The sequence below is a fragment of the Tupaia chinensis genome, unplaced genomic scaffold (assembly GCF_000334495.1).
Source record: "Tupaia chinensis unplaced genomic scaffold, TupChi_1.0 Scaffold145652_1, whole genome shotgun sequence".
NCBI lineage: Eukaryota > Metazoa > Chordata > Mammalia > Scandentia > Tupaiidae > Tupaia > Tupaia belangeri.
The window spans coordinates 1,515,164-1,533,474 of record NW_006205509.1 but is presented as its reverse complement, the minus strand read 5'-3'; the positions used below and the strand labels follow the sequence as shown (position 1 = coordinate 1,533,474).

The following is an 18,311-nucleotide window of genomic DNA, read 5'->3' as shown; positions in this document are numbered from 1 at the left end:
GGAAAGAGAGAGAGAGAGAAAGCACCCTGGGCATGGTCATATCCCAATTCCTTTCCCTCCATTTCTCTATCCTGTTGGAATTTTGGACACACACACACATCTACGAAGCCACTGAAGTCAGGATTCAAACCAAAGTCAGCAAAATGGAATCTGGCTCCTTTAACCACTAGGCTATGGGGTGATCTTTCTTGATTCCTTTTCTTTTTTTTTTTTTAATAATTATTCATTTACTTTTATTCATTCATTCATTTTATTATATTTTTTAATTTAATTTTTTTGAGAGGTTTTTGCTACAGGGTGTGTGCGCTCGTCAGAAAGACAGGAGAGACAGAGAGACAGAAAGTGAGAAATCACCCCATGGTGGGGATGGCCATGCCACAATCCCTTCTCCTCCATTCTCCTCTCAGGATCTTGGGCACACACACACATGTGCCCGGCATGAGTTTAAGTCACCAGGTCCGGGACTCAAACCACATTCGACTACATTGGAGTCCAGTGGCATAGCCATTAGCCATCTGCTGGTCCCTTATTCATTTGATTTTAATTTGACTAGAGAGAGACAGAGATAGAAAGAGAAAGAGGGAAAGTGAGAAAGCAAACCACCAGGTCCAGGACTTGAACTGTGGTCAACCATGTGGGAGTGTCCAGTGCCTCAACCACCAAGCCACCTGCTGGTCCCCTTGTTTTTGTTTTTAATTTGCCAGGAGGCACGTGTGCTTGCTGGAGAGAGACAGGGGGCGGGAGGAGAGAGAGGGAAGGAGGAAGGGAGAGGGAGAGGCAGAGGGAGGGAGGAAATGATCAGGTCCCCTCATGGGGTGTGTTCATGCCACAATCCTTTTTCCTCCATTTCTCCCTCCTTCGGGGATTTTGGGCATGCACGCATGTATACCGGGTGAGTTTTTTGAGCCACTGGGTCCAATACTCCAACCACACAGTTGGCCTTGTGGGATCCAGCCACCTTAACCACCACACCACCTGCTGACCTATTTCTGATTCTTTAGGCAAGGGAAGAAGCAAGCAGTTTATGGCCAGTGCCCTAAAGGGAATGTCAGTGCACATGATATACTCAGGTGTAGTATTCCAGTTTAAGGCACACGGCTCCAGAGGTGCATTCACGAGAGGGTGGGAGCTGTGCTGCAAAACACTATAGCCCACAACTTAGTCCTGACCCCACCTCAAAGCCCAGCCTCCAAAATCAGTGTCAGAGACCATGTGCCTTGTTGCAACCACAGTCTGTAAGGGGTCTGAGAAATTCTTTGGGAATGAGATAAAATGTACTTTTTACAAGAATTCCTGAAGACTTTTCAACTCTTAAAATCTTCAGAGCAGGAGGACTGCAATGCAGAAACTCTTAGAAATTTAGAAAAAAGAAGAAAAAAGTCACTGAACAGGTTTTCCCACGGAGAGGAGTCACCTGGTTGGAATGTTAGCAGCAGCAGGACTCTGAGAAGCAGCAAACCCTGTGACAAGAGGAAACGAAGCTTTGCAGATCACCTACTTGCTGTTATCTCCTGACTTCCTTCTAAGAGAAATCTGTATTTGCTCATTTTTCACACTCATAGTGGAGACTGAGCCTGTGAGAGTCCACTCTGCTACTGATTTATGCACTTTGCTTCTTCTTAAAAATACAATAAAAAAATGATTCTTTGCCCAGAAAAGAGTCTCCAATACTACTGGAGAATGCATACTTAGTTATATGAAGAAAAGAATGCTTAACTCCTGAGATACATGTTATGATTTCAGAAATGCAGCAGTTTCAACCCGCCTACAAACGAAATCCAATACTATTCTTCTAACCTTGTTCAAAAATAATTGGGACGGTAAGAGAGTAACAGTTTGTAATGTAAACTCTCGGAATAAAATGTTTGAAAGATACACATGTACATGCACATATATGTGTTTACATATGAACGAACAGCTTTTAAAGCAGTTCCATAGTCCCAGCCCTTGTCGGTTAAGCACAGGAAAATGAATGGAAAATGCAAAGACTCTCCATTCTACTTGGAATTTCAAACTTTAGTGCTTTTTGAACATATCATCTTGTCATTTCTCCCCTTTTTCTTAATTCGCTGTTTTACATCATTAGAGAATCGTTTCGTCATAAGGATTAAAGATTAAATAGACCATATATTATCTGATTATTTTATAATGAATGTACAGAATGGGCAGATCCATAAAGACATAAAGCAGATTGGTAGTTTCGAGGGGATGAGAAGAGAGGGTAATTGGGAGTGACTGAACAGAAATGGAGTTTTTTTTGGAGGGGGGGTGGAAAAGTTCTGAAATTAGACAGTGGGGATGGTTGCACAACCATGTGAGTAAACTAAAAAAAAAAAAAAAAAAAATCACATAACTGTATACTTTAAAATAGTGGCCCAACCAGGTGGCATGATGGTAAAGGCACTGGATCCTGTAAGGTTGACTTTGAGTTCAAATCCTAGAACTGGTGGCTTGAATAACACGATTTGCAAGCATGCCCAAAATCCAAAGGGGAGAATAGAGGAGAAAGGATTGTAGTGCAGCCATTCCCCTGGGGAGTGATATTTCACTTTCCCTCTTTTTCTGCCTCTCTTTTTCTGGAGAGTACATGTGCCCTATGGCAAAAAAAGAAAAGAAAAATGGTGAATGATATCTCAATTTACTATTTATTTATTTATTTATTTGCTCATGAGAGAGAGAGAAAGATGGAGATAGAGAGGGAAAGTAAGAAAGCAACCCTCAGAGGGGATGGCCACACCACAATACCCTATCCATTCTCCTCTTAGGACTTTGGGCATGCATGCTCACACATGCCTGGTATGTTTGTATTTTCTTTCTCCATTTTGCTATAGGCTGCATGCACTCACCAGAGAGAGAGAGAGAAAGTAAGAAATCACCCTATGGGGGAGGGATGGCCATGCCCGGCATATTTTTTCCTTTTTTTTTTTGTTGGGGGAGAGGTTTTTGCTATAGGGCGTGTGCACTCATCAGAAAGACAGAGAGAGACAGAGAGACAGAAAGCGAGAAATCACCCCCCCAGGGTGGATGGCCACACCGCAATCCCTTCTCCTCCATTCTCCTCTCGGGATCTTGGGCACGCACACACACCCGGCGTGAGTTTAAGCCACCAGATCCGGGACTCAAACTGTGGTCAACTACATAGGAGTCCAGCGACACAGCCATTATACCAACTGCTGGTCCCTACCTTGCATGTTTTTTCAAGCTTCAGGGTCCAGGACTTGAATTACACAGTTGTCTATGTGGGATCCAGCTGTCTTATAATTACCGTGGCACCAGCTGGCCCTGATACCTCAATTTTTTAAAAGATCATCATTATTATTAGTTTTGCTACAGGACACGCACACTCACCAGAGAAAGACAGGAACAGACAGAGAGAGAGAGAGAAAGAAAGAGAGGGGAGGGCCAGCAGATGGTATAAGGGTTATGTTGCTGGACTCCCACACAGTTGACAGTGGTTCAAGTCCTGGACCTGGTGGCTTAAACTCACGCCCGGCACATGTGCATGCGTGCCCAAGATCCCAAGAGGAGAGTGGAAGATAGGGGACTGCAGCATGGCCATCCGCCTAGGAGGGTGATTTCTTGCTTTTTGTCTCTCTGTTTCTCTCTGTCTTCCCAGAGAGCACACGTGCCCTATAGCAAACACCTCTCTCTCTAAAAAAAAAAAAAAAAGAAAAAAAAAAAGAACGAACGAGGGACTGAGAAAGCAAGCCTCCAGGTCCAGGACTTGAACTATGGTTGGCCGTATGGAAGTCCAGTGCTTATTGAGGCCACCTGGCCTCAATACCTCAATTTTTTTTTCTTTAAAGAATTATTTTATTTAACTTTATTTATTTATTTTTAATTTTGACCAAGAGGGACAGAGTGAGAGAGAGAGAGGGAAAATGAGAAAGCAAGCCACCAGGTTCAGGACTCAAAAACCACACAGTCAGGCATGTGGGAGTCCAGTGCTCTTAACCACCACAGCACCTGCTGACCTCGACACCTCAATTTTTAAATTTGAAAAAAAAAAAAAGCCCTACAGTAACATTGAGTGCATCTGATATTTCTCCCCAATATTCTCCCTTTTTACCTCAGAAATCTAAATAAGGGTCTCCGTTAAAACAAACAAAATAACATTTAACAACAACAAAAAGACCCAAGAAAACTCTCAATGACGTTACTGACTGGTAACATTACAAAAAAATGAAAATGAGACCGAGGAAAGCAAAGTCAAGACCAGAATCAGATAAAGATTACAAAAGAAGCAAGGATAGGGTTTACGTGAAAAAAGGGCCAGGGAAAGGTCCGGATGGCAGAGGTACGGGCCTGGGAGACACGTCCTCGTCCGTGACAGTCTGCTAGCCGAGTAACTGAATGAGTGATGCGGAGCACGTACTGTATAGGTGGCTGAGCTGCTCTGTTTGGACACAGCTGCCTGGTACTTCGCCATTCGATCCTTTATGGAAGTTTCTGAGAGGCGCGGAAGTTCCAGGTTTCGTCTGTTCTCATTTTTCTCCGAGTTGGATGCAGAAGATGACAACTGACCTGGAAGCACACAAATAACATGCTCTATTAGAAGATGAAAGGGGATTCAAATGCTTTATTAGAAAATGAAATGGGATTCAAATGGTTTCAAGATTCGGAGTTTTGAACTACTGGACTCTAATAGCCTATGTTTTTCTATTAAAAGTACGAAGAAGGATATCAGGAACAAAATCGTAATTTATATCACTTTCCTAATATTAAAAAGGAGATCTTTTTTATTTAGTATTGTATATTTTAAATTCTTGACTAAATTTTTTTTTTTAGTTTTTTTTTTTTTTTTTTTGGAGAGGTTTTCGCTACCGGGCGCATGCACTTGCCAGACAGACAGATAGCCAGAGACAGAGAGACAGAAAGTGAGAAATCCCCCCCAGGGGGGATGGCCACGCCACAATCCTTCTCCTCCATTCTCCTCTCGGGATCCTGGGCAGGCACGCACACGAGCCCAGCGTGAGTTTTAAGCCACTGGGTCCGGGACGTGAACTGCGGTCGACTACGTGGGAGTCCAGCGACATAGCCATTACACTAACTGTTGGTTCCCTTTTTTTTAGTTTTTTATCACAAGATACACATGTGCTTGCTGGAGGGAGCCACAGATAGAGTGCGGGGGAAGGGTGAAATTACCTCCTGAGGGAATGGCCACACCATGATCCCTTCTACTCCATCTTCTTTTTGGGATTTTGGGCACACAGGGATATGTGTCTGGCATGATTTTCAAGCCACCAGGTCTGGAGTTTGGCCAAGGGTGAGTCCAACACCTTAACTACCACACCATCCATTGGCCCAATTCTACCCTAATTGTTTTTTTTAAAGAATTATTTCATTTCAGGGGCTGGCAGGTAGTGTGGTGGTTAAGAGCACTGGACTTCCACATGGCCGGCCATGGTTTGAGTTCCAGACATGGAGGCTTGCTTTCTTACTTTTCCTCTCTCTCTTTTTTTCCTGGAAATGTTAAAAAATAATAATAATAAATTTTAAAAGTTAAATAATTCTTTAAAAAAAAAAAAGAATTATTGGGACCAGCAGTTAGCGTAATGGCTATGTTGCTGGACTCCCATGTAGTCAACTGTGGTTCATGTCCTGGACCCGGTGGCTTAAAATTCACGTCAGGTGCGTGTGCATGCGTGCCCAAGATCCCGAGAGGAGAATGGAGGAGAAGGGATTGCAGCTGGCCATCCCCCCTGGGGGGTGATTTCTCGCTTTCTGGCTCTCTCTCTCTCTCTCTCTCTTTCTGTCTGTCTGGCAAGCACACGCGCCCTATAGCAAAAACCTCTTGAAAATAAGTTTAAAAAATAAAAGAATTATTTCATTTAACTTTATTTATTTATTTTAATTTGACCAGAGAGGGACAGAGAGAGAGAGAGAGAGAGAGAAAGCAAGGCACCAGGTCCAGGACTTAAACTGCAGTTGGTCATGTGGGAGTCCACTGCCATTAATCACCATGCTACCTGCCATCCCCTCTACTCTAATTTTTTTAAATTTATTTAATTTTATTTATTATCATTATTATTTTTAATTTGCTATAGGGCACTTGCACGCACCAGAGAGAGAGAGAAAGTAAGAAAGCAAGCCTCCAGGTCTGGGACTCGAACCACTTGGCCATGTGGGAGTCTAGCACCTAAACCAACATGCCACCTACTGGTCCTAATCCTTGGCTATTTTAACATGTGAAAAAAATTAATTTCAATGCTATTTTAATTTGCATTTTTTTGATTATGAGGAGGCTGATGATTTTCCTATATTTATTAATTTTCTCTTTTGTGAAGTCACTGTGTATGTCTCCATTCAAACATAATAATTCCACTTTCAAGGCTTAAATGCAACCAATAACAGATAGCCAGTCTTGATGGATGATATGGATAGTCCATCTACTGAAGCTCTAAAGTCCTAGATGACTATGGAGTCATCTGTAGCACTTCCCTTATAAACCCTCAAAGGGAAGGGACCCATGGGTTACCACTGACAAAGACAGAATGAAAATATAAGAAAAGATATTTATACAGAACACTGAGATTTGTGAATGGCTTGAATCTAATGGTCACATTTCCTATTGTGTCACTTTTCTTTTTTTCCCCCCTAGGCTTTTTTCATAGAGCATGTGCACTCACTGGAGAGAAAGAGAGAGAGGACAAGTCACCCTTCCAAGGGAGAAGGCCATGCTGTAATCCCTTCTCCTCCATTTCTGGGATTTGGGACATGCATGCGGATGTGTCCAGCATGATTTTCAAGCCTCCAAGTCTGGGATGCAAACTGTGGTCAGTCATGTGGGAATCCAGTGCCTTAACCACCATGCCACCTGCTAGCCCTGGATAACTCTTTCTTTTTTATTTTTTTAAAGAATTATTTTTACCTTTATTTATTGTCTTTTTTTGTTTGTTTGTTTTAAATCTTTCTGAAGTTGGCCAGAGAGAGAAGGAAAGTGAGAAAGTAAGCTGCCAGGTCCAGAACTTGAACCGTGGTCAGCCATGTTAGAGTCCAGCTGCCTTACCCACCACACCACCTGCCGGCCCAGGTCACTCTTTTTTTAAAAATTATTTTATTTAGCTTTACTTACTATTATTATTTTCCAGGTTGATCAGTCAGAGAGAGCGAGAGAGAGAGAGAGAAAGTGAGAAAGCAAGCCACCAGGTCCGGGACTCAAACAGTGGTCAGCCATGTGGGAGAGTCTGGACTTGAACTGCAGTTGGTCAAGTTGGTCAAATGCTATATATATATATATATATGTATTTTTTTTTTATTTAACTTATTTAGGTCATTTTTTCTTAAAAGCATTGGTTTTGAGTCCAAAAAATATTGTTACCAATGAGTACCTCCTAGAGAATCTGGTATATGTGGAACTCTGCTTACCTGGGCCTATTTCCAAGTCATCCACAGAAGAGCTATTTTCAGAGATCCTCCTTCCACCTGCACTTCGGCTTTGGGTCCGAAGAATCTGTTTGAAAAACAACCCACAATAAGCTTTGCACAGAAGAGAGGAAATCTTGATATGATGGTCAAAAAGGAGGTTGGGACAGCTCCTTTATAAATAAAATCTAGGAGAGGAGATATTTTTACATTTTTTTAAAGATTTATTTTATTTAACTTTATTTACTTATTTATATTTCTTAATTTGACCACAGAGGGACAGGGTGAGAGAGAGAGAAAGAAAACAAGCCCAGCCACCAGCTCCAGGACTTGACCCACGGCCAGCCATGTGGGAGTCCAGCGCCCTCAACCACCACGCCACCAGCCGGCCCCTTTACATTTGTTTTTTATAAGGAATTAAAAAATATATAAATGCTAAGCACTACATATTCACTGGGTACCCAGAGAAAAACAAGTAACTCGGTATGAGTAACGCTTTCTGCTAATGATCACTTCTTTTTTTAAAGCATTTTTTTTATTTAATTTTATTTATTCTTATTATTTTATTTATTTATTTATTTTTTCATGTTGACTAGAGAGAGACAGTGAGAGAGAAGAAAAGTAAGAAAGCAAGCTGCCAGGTCTGGGACTTGAACCATGGTCAGCCATGTGGGAGTCCAGCCTCCTTAACCACCATGCCAACCTGCCTGCCCTACTAATGGTCACTTCTTAACCAGCTTAACCAGCAAGCCTCATACTTTAAAGTCTTGAAGGGGAATCCTCACATCCCAAATGACCAAGACGTGACCCTGATGGCAGTATCTGATGTCTCCTTCCTCCACCCCACTTCATTCCTGCAGTTGTTGCCTTGGCTCAATCTTCATCATCTTTTCCTTGGACTGTGGGATAATCTTTTCATTTGATTTTTCTTCATCTTCCAATCCAGTCACTATGATGCTGCCTTTATCCCAAATAGTTTAAAGTAATTATCCCAAAATAAAAAATCTATTTTGTTCCTCCGTTCAAAATTCTTTCAGAATTCCCAGTCACTCCTTGAATTAAATCCAAAGGCTGAGTATGTCACAGAAGAGCTGTTCTAGACTTGGTTCCTATGTATAAAGCCTCCTCTCTTGATATTCTCTGCCTCATCCTTTAAGCTCCAAGAAAAGCAAACTGTACTGAGGTCTATGATGTTGTAAATGAGGTTCCCTCCACCTGGATTAGCCTCTGTCTTTCTGCTGCCTAGCATCCCCCTGTTCCTTTAAGACTCAGTGTAAGCAGGATGAAGTCTGACCCACCTCTCCTATATGCACTGAGGTAATCCTTCCTCTGTTCCCAAAGTGCCTGTCACATTCTGTTACGCTTACCAGGTCCTATCACTGCATGGGTGTTGGGGCCCTACTGCACAATGCTAGGGCCATGTGGGAAGATCCAGGGTTTCGTTCCTAGGTCAACCCTAGGTGAACCTGAACATGTCCCAATAGTGCACCCATGATCCTGGCTGACTGGAAGGCTTGGGGGAGGATCATGGTGTGGCAGACTGTGTTGGAGTCCCTGTTTCTTTCTCTCTCATGAAAAAGAAACTGTTGTGTAACTATCCCTCTACTGAACTGTAAATTCACAGAAAGCAGAGACCAGGTCCTTCCATTCATAAATTTCAAGGACTTATAGAAAAGTGAGGGGTCAGCAGGAGGTCCCCATCTCCTTCATGACAAGTTTCCCGCTTTCTTTGAGTGCCCAAGGGGCAGGTTTCTTGAATTCCACACCATGGGTGAGCTTGTGAATGCTGACGGTGCATTCCCGAGTCTCCACCTCATCTCCACCTCGTTGATGGCACAACGGCCTTCTCCTCACCACCCTTCTTTGCAGTAGCCATTCTGTCCGGCCAAAGTTGGAAAGACCGGCATGAGTTTTAAGCCGCCGGGTCTGGGACGCAAACCACAGTCAACTACGTAAGAGTTCAGTGACATAAGCATTATGCCATCTGCTGGCCCCATTATTTATTATTATTTTTTAATTTGCTAGTAACTAGCAAGTGCACTGGCTAGAGAGACAGAGAAAGAGGGAAAGGGAGAAAGCAAGTCACCAGGTCTGGGACTCAAACTGTGGTTGGCCATGTGGGAATCTAGCACCTAACCACCACACCACCTGCTGGCCCCTATTTAGCTATTTTTTAAAAAAGAATTACTTTATTTAACTTTATTTATTTATTTATATTTGACCAGAGAGGGACAGAGAGGTGGAAAATGAAAACGCAAGCTGCCAGGTCTAGGACTTGAACCATGGTGAGCCATGTGGGAGTCCAGTGCCTTTTACCACCATACCACTTGCTGGCCCCTATTCAGCTATTTTTAAGTTTGTTTCTTTCTTCCATGAGCAAGAGCAAGAGAGAGAAAGAGACGTACTCCAAACAGGGTCTCTATGATACAACCCATCCCTAAGCCTCAGATTATGGGCACGTATGCACCTGGCGTGTTTAAGGAGGTCTCCAGATTCAAACCTGGAACCTTCTCATGGGGGTATTACTGGGAGTAAGGGCATTTAGAACTAAAACATACACCCTGGCAAGGCAGAGGCTTTCTTTGATTTTACACCCATAAAATTTCCTATTATTGTTAGCTGTTTATTTAAACTCCTGGGTTAAAAAAATAAAGCGGCCATTAAAAAAAAAAAAAGCCTCCTGTCCTTGAGGGTATCAAAACTCTAAATTATTTTCTTTCTAGTACTAAAAAAGTGACTATTCAAAGCCAATTGGTCTTGGGGTCAGGAAGTGGTATAGTGGTTAAGGCGCTGAACTGCAAGGGGTCAACTAAACTTTGAGCCCCAGACCCGGCAGTTTGAAACTCACACTGGGCACATACATGTGCATGCTCAAAATCCTGAAGGAGAATGAAGAAGGGATTACAGCTTGGCCATTCCCCCCTTGGGGGCGATTTCTCACTCTGTCTCTCTGTCTCCTGCGAGCACACACATCCTATTCGGAAAAAAAAAATCACTCAAAATAAATAAATAAATAAAGTCAATTGGTCTTAAAGAAAAACAGGAAGAGAGAAATTTGTCTCTGGAAATCAAAGCTATACTGACTATGATTCTAAGAAGAAATGAGGCTGAGATGAGAGAGCTTTTAATGAGATCCCAGGTTTACCTGGTTACTAGTTCTTCCCACGAAGCATTACTTTCACTACCTTTTACCTCCAAACATTAATAAGAAGACTGGGGATCAGCAGTTAGCATAATGGCTATGTTGCTGAACTCCCATGTAGTCAATCGCAGTTCAAGTCCTGGACCCAGTGGCTTAAGCTCACATTGGGCGTGTGTGCGTGCGTGCCCAAGATCCCAAGAAGAGAATGGAGGAGAAGGGATTATGGCATGGCCATCCCCCCTCGGGAGTGATTTCTCGCTTTCTGTCTCTCTGTCTCTCCCTGTCCTTCTGGCGAGCACACGCACCTTATAGCAAAAATCTCTTAAAAAAAAAAAAAAAAAAACCAGGCTGGCCCTATTGCCTGGTGACTAAGAGAGCTGGATCCCACATGGTCAATCATGTAGCCTGAGTCTTGGCCTCGGTGGTAGGAAAACATGCCAGAAGCATGCACACACATGCACGTGTGTGCCCCAAATCCCAATAGGATGAAGAAACAGGGAACCAGCAGTTAGCGTAATGGCTATGTCGCTGGACTCCCACGTGGTCGACCGCAGTTCGCGTCCTGGACCCGGTGGCTTAAAACTCACGCCGGGCACATGTGCGTGCATGCCCAAGATCCCGAGAGGAGAATGGAGGAGAAGGGATTGCAGCGTGACCATCCCCCCTGGGGGGTGATTTCTTGCTTTCTGTCTCTATGTCTCTCTCTGTCTGGCGAGCGCACGCGCCCTATAGCAAAAAACCTCTCCAAAAAAAAAAAAAAGAGAAACACAGGAGACGGGACTGCAGCATGACCAAAACCCGCTGGGGAGTGCTTTCCCCCTCTCTCTCTGCCTCTCACTGGCAAGTGCATATGCTCTCTGGGAAAAAATTATTAAAATAAATAAATAAAATAACAACATTTGAGGCGAGCTCCCTGGTACAGCAGTAGTGCGCTGCTGCCCAAGGGAAGCCATATTCCATGTGGTGATCACAGTTCGAATTCCTGGCCTGGTGAGTCTCACAACTCCAGGTACATGCAGGAATTCCCAAGGTCTGATAGACTGGAAGATTTGGAGGAAGGGGCAGAATGACTAGGTCCTGTGGATAGTATCTCTGTTCCTGTCTTCTCTTATTCCCATGAGTGTGCACATGTGTGCTATCATGAATAGGGGGTGGATAACAAGATCTCACCCTGTTGGGGATGCTTTCATCCCACTTCCCCTCTCTCTCTCATGAAAGAAACAAACAAAAATTACACACACATACATACACACACGAAATAACAAGGTCTCAAGTGCACTTAAGATGAATTTTATGATCCACATTTAATGAGTCATAGCTTGAGGTACAGGAAGAAGGAGGAGTTTCCTTCAATATTTCTCAAGGAAGTAACAAAGCACAACACACACACACACACACACACACACAACACACAAACACACACACGTGTGCACGCTAGGAATTCTGATACCAAAATATCCTCTATAACAGACTTTTATTGCATTTCAGTTCTTTTTGTTCAGACACTTGAGTGAACATTAATCATTATGAATTGTCAGAGAAAGACAAGATGCTTTAAGACTTTCTGGAATGTCCTAAGGCTCAGCTCTGCCCCGCCCCACCCCACAAGGCCTCCTTGTCAGCGGACTGTAACTGTCATTAGTTGCAACACTCCTTAAACATTCTCTGTGAATCCATAAATCAAGCACACCAACATGTACCAATAAGAGGGTAAGAGTTTGGAATTTTTAGTCAGCAGTCTGTAGAATTCTTTTCCTGGAATTTTTTTTTTATTTTTTAAAGAAATTTAAGTTAGGTTCTAAATAAGTAACAAAGCAGGATTTCCTGTTCCCTGTATCGCTATTTTCTGGGAAAATCTCTTTAAAAGCTGATTCTGAACACTTTAACTTACCGACTCTTTTACCTCATCAGCTACTTCCTTTAATCTTTCAACTTGACCTTCCTTCAGACTCTCGTCCAAGTCAAGGATGGAGGAAGGGTAGCAGCCATCAGGGAAAAATAGGACTTTGTGGAACTATAAATGGGGCTCTTAGGGTATATATAAAACCTACTCTTAATTTTGCAAAGTACTGAGAGAGAAAAATTTCCTTCTTCAGGGATCTTTCTGAAAAAATTAGGCTCATTCAAGGAAAACACGTAGAGAATACAGAAGGAGCACTAGTCTCCAGGAGGTATGGCTTCTGCACATTTTCTGCACTACCGAGCCTCCTACAAAAATTAGGTGTTAGTTTTACATTTAGGACAATAGAAAAGGAAAGAGAGCTAATTCTTCATATCTATTCAATGAATATAAGTAGATTAAAATGATAAAACCAAATGCTGATAGAGCTTTGGGGAATATGTCCTTAGACTGTTCTAACAGTATCATAAAATAGCATAATTTTTGAGAACAAGCTGAAAATATGTAATATGTTTGGTAAATTACATCTTTTGATGTAAGAAGAATGTTTAATTATTTATATCTTTTGACTGTGATAATATCACTTCAGTAACATAGCCCAAAGAAGTAACTAAAAACAAAACACTTGTACTGTAACAGAACTTTTCTATTGGGTTGTTGGTAAACTCATGACATACTTTATCTATGCAAAAATGCACCATAACTTTTCCAACAACCCAATATTACTTAGAAATGGATTAATTATTGAAGAATGATTAAACAGTAAATGAAAATAATATTGTTATAGATAATAACTAAGAAGATATGTACAAAGGACTGTATAAAGATCAAATGTTGAGACTAGCAGTTGATGTAATGGCTACGTTGATGGACTTCCATGTAGTCAACAGTGGTTCAAGTCCTGGATTGGGCAGCTTAAACTCACAGCAGGCATGTGTCCATGTGTGCCCAAGATCCCGAGAGAATGGAGGAAAAGGGATTGTGGCATGGCCATCCCCCCTGGGGAATGATTTCTCACTTTCTGTCTCTCTGTCTTTCTGTCTTTCTGGCAAGCGCACGCACTCTATAGCAAAAACCTCTCCAAAAAAAAAACCCAAATAAAAAACAACACAAAATAGTGAGCATACAGTGATTAAAACCATACAGCATGTAGTTATACAATAAAAAGGCCCAAAAAGGATGAAGAGGTTTGTGTATAATTGGTAAAGGTTACTCTTTTTACCTGATTGACTTGGCCTTCTCTTCTCCTTTCTGGTTTACTGTGTGTGTGTGTGTGTGTGTGTGTGTGTGTGTGTGTGTGCGTGCGTGTGTATGTATTTGTCAGATGACTATTTATGTGATAAAAATACAAAAAAACAGGGCTAGCCCTATGGCCTAGTGGTTAAAGGAGCCAGATCCCACAGGGCTGAACATGCAGTACAAATCTCAGCCCAGGTGGACTGAAAAACATGTCAAGCATGTGTGCATGTGTGCCCCAAATCTAGACAGGATGGGAACATGGAGAAGAAGGGATAGTTGCATAACCATGGCCCATCGGGGGGTACTTCCCCTCCCCACTTCTTTCTCAGTCTCTATCTCTCTGGCGCATACCCTCTGACAAATTTTTAAAAATAATAGGAAGGGGGTTGGCAAGTGGCGTGGTGGTTAAGGGCACTGGACTCCCACATGGCCGACCATGGTTCAAGTCTTGTACCTGGTGGCTTGCTTTCTCACTTCCTCTCTCTCTCTCTGTCTCTCTCTGATCAAACTGGAAAATAACAATGATAATAATAATAAATAAAGTTAAATAAAATAATTCTTTAAAAAAAAATAGGAAGAAAAGGTTCCCAAACCCACAACCTTCTAACTCTAGAGTTATAGTGGAAATCGCTTGGATTCCAATGTATTTCTTCTCCTCATTGCGCAGATGCATTTTACACAGTTAGGTAAAAAATGTGTGAGGACAGGGAGCTAATGTCTTGGAGATTATAGCTGTTGATATGTTTTCAGTTATTCCTGGATTCCTTAGATTTCAAAGATATGTAGCCAGTTGTTTCTAGCCAATAAAGTTGTAATATCCATGATGATAGTGTTCTATAGCAGGAGGGATACTACACAATTTCAGTCCTTATTCTGCTATTAATTAGCCTCCTGACATTGGGCATATCAGTTAACTTCTCTAACCTCAGCTGTTTCCATCCATAAAAGTGGGATTCTAATATCCTGTCTGAAAAAAGTGAGCTATATTAAATAAGCTTTGAAAGTCCCTTATAGTTGCAGGATCCACATGTCAATGATCTTTTTTTTTTTTTTGAGAGGTTTTTTTGTGATAGGGCGCATGCACGACAGACAAAGAGAGACAGAGAGACAGAAAGCAAAAAATCACCCCCCAGGGGGGATGGCCATGCTGCAATCCCTTCTCCTTTATTCTCCTCTTGGGATCTTGGGCACGCACACACACGCGCCCGGCGTGAGTTTTAAACCACTGGGTCCGGGACACGAACTGCGGTCGACTACGTGGGAGTCCAGTGACATAACCATTACGCTAACTGCTGGTCCCTATATGTCAATGATCTTGATGGGGATTTCTCACTCATCATAACTCATCAATGAGTTAGGGAGCTAGAGGAAATGACTCTTTAATACATCCATCTGGATACACTCCTATGTTGACTAATCCAGGAGGGAGTCCAATAACAGGAAGACAAAGGTGGTGATATTCAGGGGACAGATGAAGTCTTTCTGTCCCCTCAAATTCTAACAGAAATATTTACTTAGAGAATGTTTCGGTCATCTGGCATTGCTTTTCTGTTTTTTTTTATTTTTGGAGAGATTTTTGCTGTAGGGCACATGCGCTCGCCAGAAAGACAGAGAAGGAGAGATGGAAAGAGAGAAATCAGCCCCCTCCCCGGGGGGGACAGCCATGCTGCAATCCCTTCTCCTCCATTCTTCTCTCGGGATCTTGGGCACACACACACATGTGCCTGGCATGAGTTTAAGCCCCTGGGTCCAAGACTTCAACCGTGGTCGCCCACATGGGAGTCCAGTAACATAGCCATTACATCAACAGCTGGTCCCTAAATAAACTTTTCTTTAAGAATTAATTTTATTTATTCATTCATTTATTTTAATTTGACCAGAGAGAGACCCACTGAGAGAGAGCGGGAAAGTGGGAAAGCAAGCCACCAGGTCCAGGACTTGAACTGTGATCAGCTATGTGGGAGTGCCCAGCACCTTAACCACCATGCCACTAGCTCGCTCCAAGAGTAAAGAAACTTAATTTATTTTGGTATGTGGCATTTAGGAAAAATGTAATGCTATAGAGAGAAGTCTGTCAGAATAGCACTAAGAGCAGTCTTAATTTTTTTTTCTTTAGGTTTTTGCCATAGGGCATGTACAATCATCAGAGAGAAAGAGGGAGGGAGAGTGAGAAATCACTCCCGGGGGGGGGGGGGGTGTTGGGGATGGCTACACCACAATCCTCTTTCCTTTTCTTCTCTCAGGATTTTGGGGGCAGACGTGTGGTGCGCGCGTACACACGTACACACACACACACACACACACACACACACACACACACACACTCACACACACCATGATTTTCAAGCCTCTAGGTCTAGGACTTCAACATAGGTTGGCCATAGCCTTAAGTCTAGTGCCTTAAGTACCATGCCATCTGCTGGTTCCCTTACTTACATTTTTAAATTACAAAAGAAGCTATAGGGGGCCAGCAGGTGCATGGTGGTTGAGGCCTAGACACTCCCACATGGCCAACCACAGTTTGAGTCCTGGGCCTGGTGGTTTGCTTTTTCACTTTCCTTCTCTCTCTCTCTGTGTACTTCTTTCTGGTCAAATTAAAATAAATGAATGAATGACTAAAATTAAATAAATAATTAAAAAAGAAGCTATAAACCATAAGTGAATATACTAAATCTGAAAAAAATTAGTTTTAGTAAGATACATGAGAAAGATGCAGAAAGGCAAGGATAAATCTTATGTCTATTTAACAATAATAATAATATGCAAAGCCAGTTATTCACACTAGTAGTGTATCTATTAAAGGTTAACTGTTAGGTTAACCTAACATTTATGATAAACTGATAAGCAAACTAAAGATATACTCCCAGGGCCAGTAGGTAGCATGGTGGTTAAGGATCTGGACTCCAACTGAGGATCAAGTCCTGGATCTGGCAGCTTCCTTTCTCACTTTCCCTCTCTCTCTGTTTCTCTCTAGTGAGCACATGTATCCTATAGCAATTTAAAAATAACAACAAAATAAGATAAAATAAATAATTCTTAATATATATATGTGTGTGTGTGTGTGTGTGTGTGTGTGTGTGTGTATAAATAAATAAATATGGGGCCAGCAGGTGATGTGGCGATTAAGGGTGCTAGACCCCCACATGGCCAACTGCGGTTCAAGTCCCAGACCTAGAGGCTTGCTTTCTCACTTTCCCACTCTTTCTCTCTGTTCCTCTCAGATCAAATTAAAATAAATAAATAGATAAATAAAAAAATAAATAAAGTTAAAGAAAATAATTATAAAAAAATATATATATATATATATATATATACACATATATATATATACTCCCCTCATTAGGATGACTATATAGACACTGCAGTGATATTGACAGTCAAATCCCTTTCTTCAAATCCTTCCTTCTAAAACTCATATTAAAATTATGACTTAAAACTACCTAATTAGGCCAGCCTGGTCTGATGGTTACAGCTGGATCTCACATGGCTGACTGCACAGTTCAAATCTTGGACCTGGCATTTTGAAAAACAGGCGCTTGTATATGTGTACTCAAAGTTCTGAAAGGAGGAAGAAATGGTTAAGGGACTGCAGAATGATCATCCCCCATGGAGTGCTTTCTTGTTTTGTCTCTTTCTCTCTGTCTCCCTCCAGGGAGCACATGCACCCTCTGACGAATTAAAAACAAAACAAAACAAAAAAAAAAAACTATGCAACAAACTTCAATTATGAACAATCTTTCCTTGGAATATAATACTAAATAATTTACTTAAGACATACTAAGAAAGTAAAAAGGGGCCGGCAGCTGGTGTGGTAGTTGGGGCATTGGACTCTCATGTGGCCGACTGATGTTCAAGTCCCAGACTGGGTAGCTTACTTTCTCACTTTCTCTGAGTACACGTGCCCTATAGCTAATTAAAAACAATAACAACAATAAATAAAATTTAAATTAAAAAAAAAGAAAGCAAAAGAAAAAAAATATTTGATAACATTAAATAGATAAGGGAACACATGAAATTATTTGGATCTTTGGAAAGAAGATCTGAGAGACATGGTAGGGACACTAGAAATCCTTTTAGGAGCAAGAGAGAGGAAGATAAATTGTTAAGGATAATTTTTGCAACAAGCTGGGGCTTCCCTTTGAACACATATCTATTCATCAAGAAGGCAGATATAAATTGTTTCTCTGATGCAGCTTATAGATAAGTTGGCTAAGGATAAAATATCTGTGAATGTAGATCAGACTTGAGCTTGGCTGCCTTATTTTCTCAAGGGCTCACTTCACTACAGCAACACATATGCACTGTTAAGTACAGTGTTATATAAAACTAAACAAAATACCAATGACTTCCAGGAACTTACAAGAAGAAAAACCACAAAAATATTGGACCATCTGAAGAAGGATAGTTTTACTCCCATGCTAACAAGTGAAATTTTTGTTGGCATTTTCGCTATCCATACATATGATCCTGATGGTAAGAGATTCAAACATTCTGAGGCAAAGTGTAAGGTCTAGTAATCTAAGGGAAGAGAAGTAGCAAACAAATGAAAAGGGAGATAAAGCAAGGGAAAGTTCTATTATTATTTTAGAGACTTTTTCGAGAGGTTTTTTTTTTTTTTTTTTTTTTTTGCTATAGGGGGGGGGCGTGCGCCACACAGAGAGAGAC

At 41.7% G+C, this 18,311-nt stretch overlaps 1 protein-coding gene across 3 annotated transcripts in view; it reads right to left on the bottom strand.

The window, feature by feature from the left end:
- Nucleotides 1–18,311, bottom strand: part of LIMA1 (LIM domain and actin binding 1) — a 118,177-nt gene that overhangs the window by 21,642 nt on the left and 78,224 nt on the right. For all 3 annotated transcript variants that reach the window (XM_006168173.3, XM_006168176.3, XM_006168174.3), the window contains exons 5-6: nucleotides 7,369–7,453; nucleotides 4,376–4,524 (exon numbers count right to left, since the gene is read on the bottom strand). In XM_006168173.3, coding sequence (XP_006168235.1) covers nucleotides 4,376–4,524; nucleotides 7,369–7,453 — 234 coding nt within the window. The remainder of the gene's footprint in view (nucleotides 1–4,375; nucleotides 4,525–7,368; nucleotides 7,454–18,311) is intronic.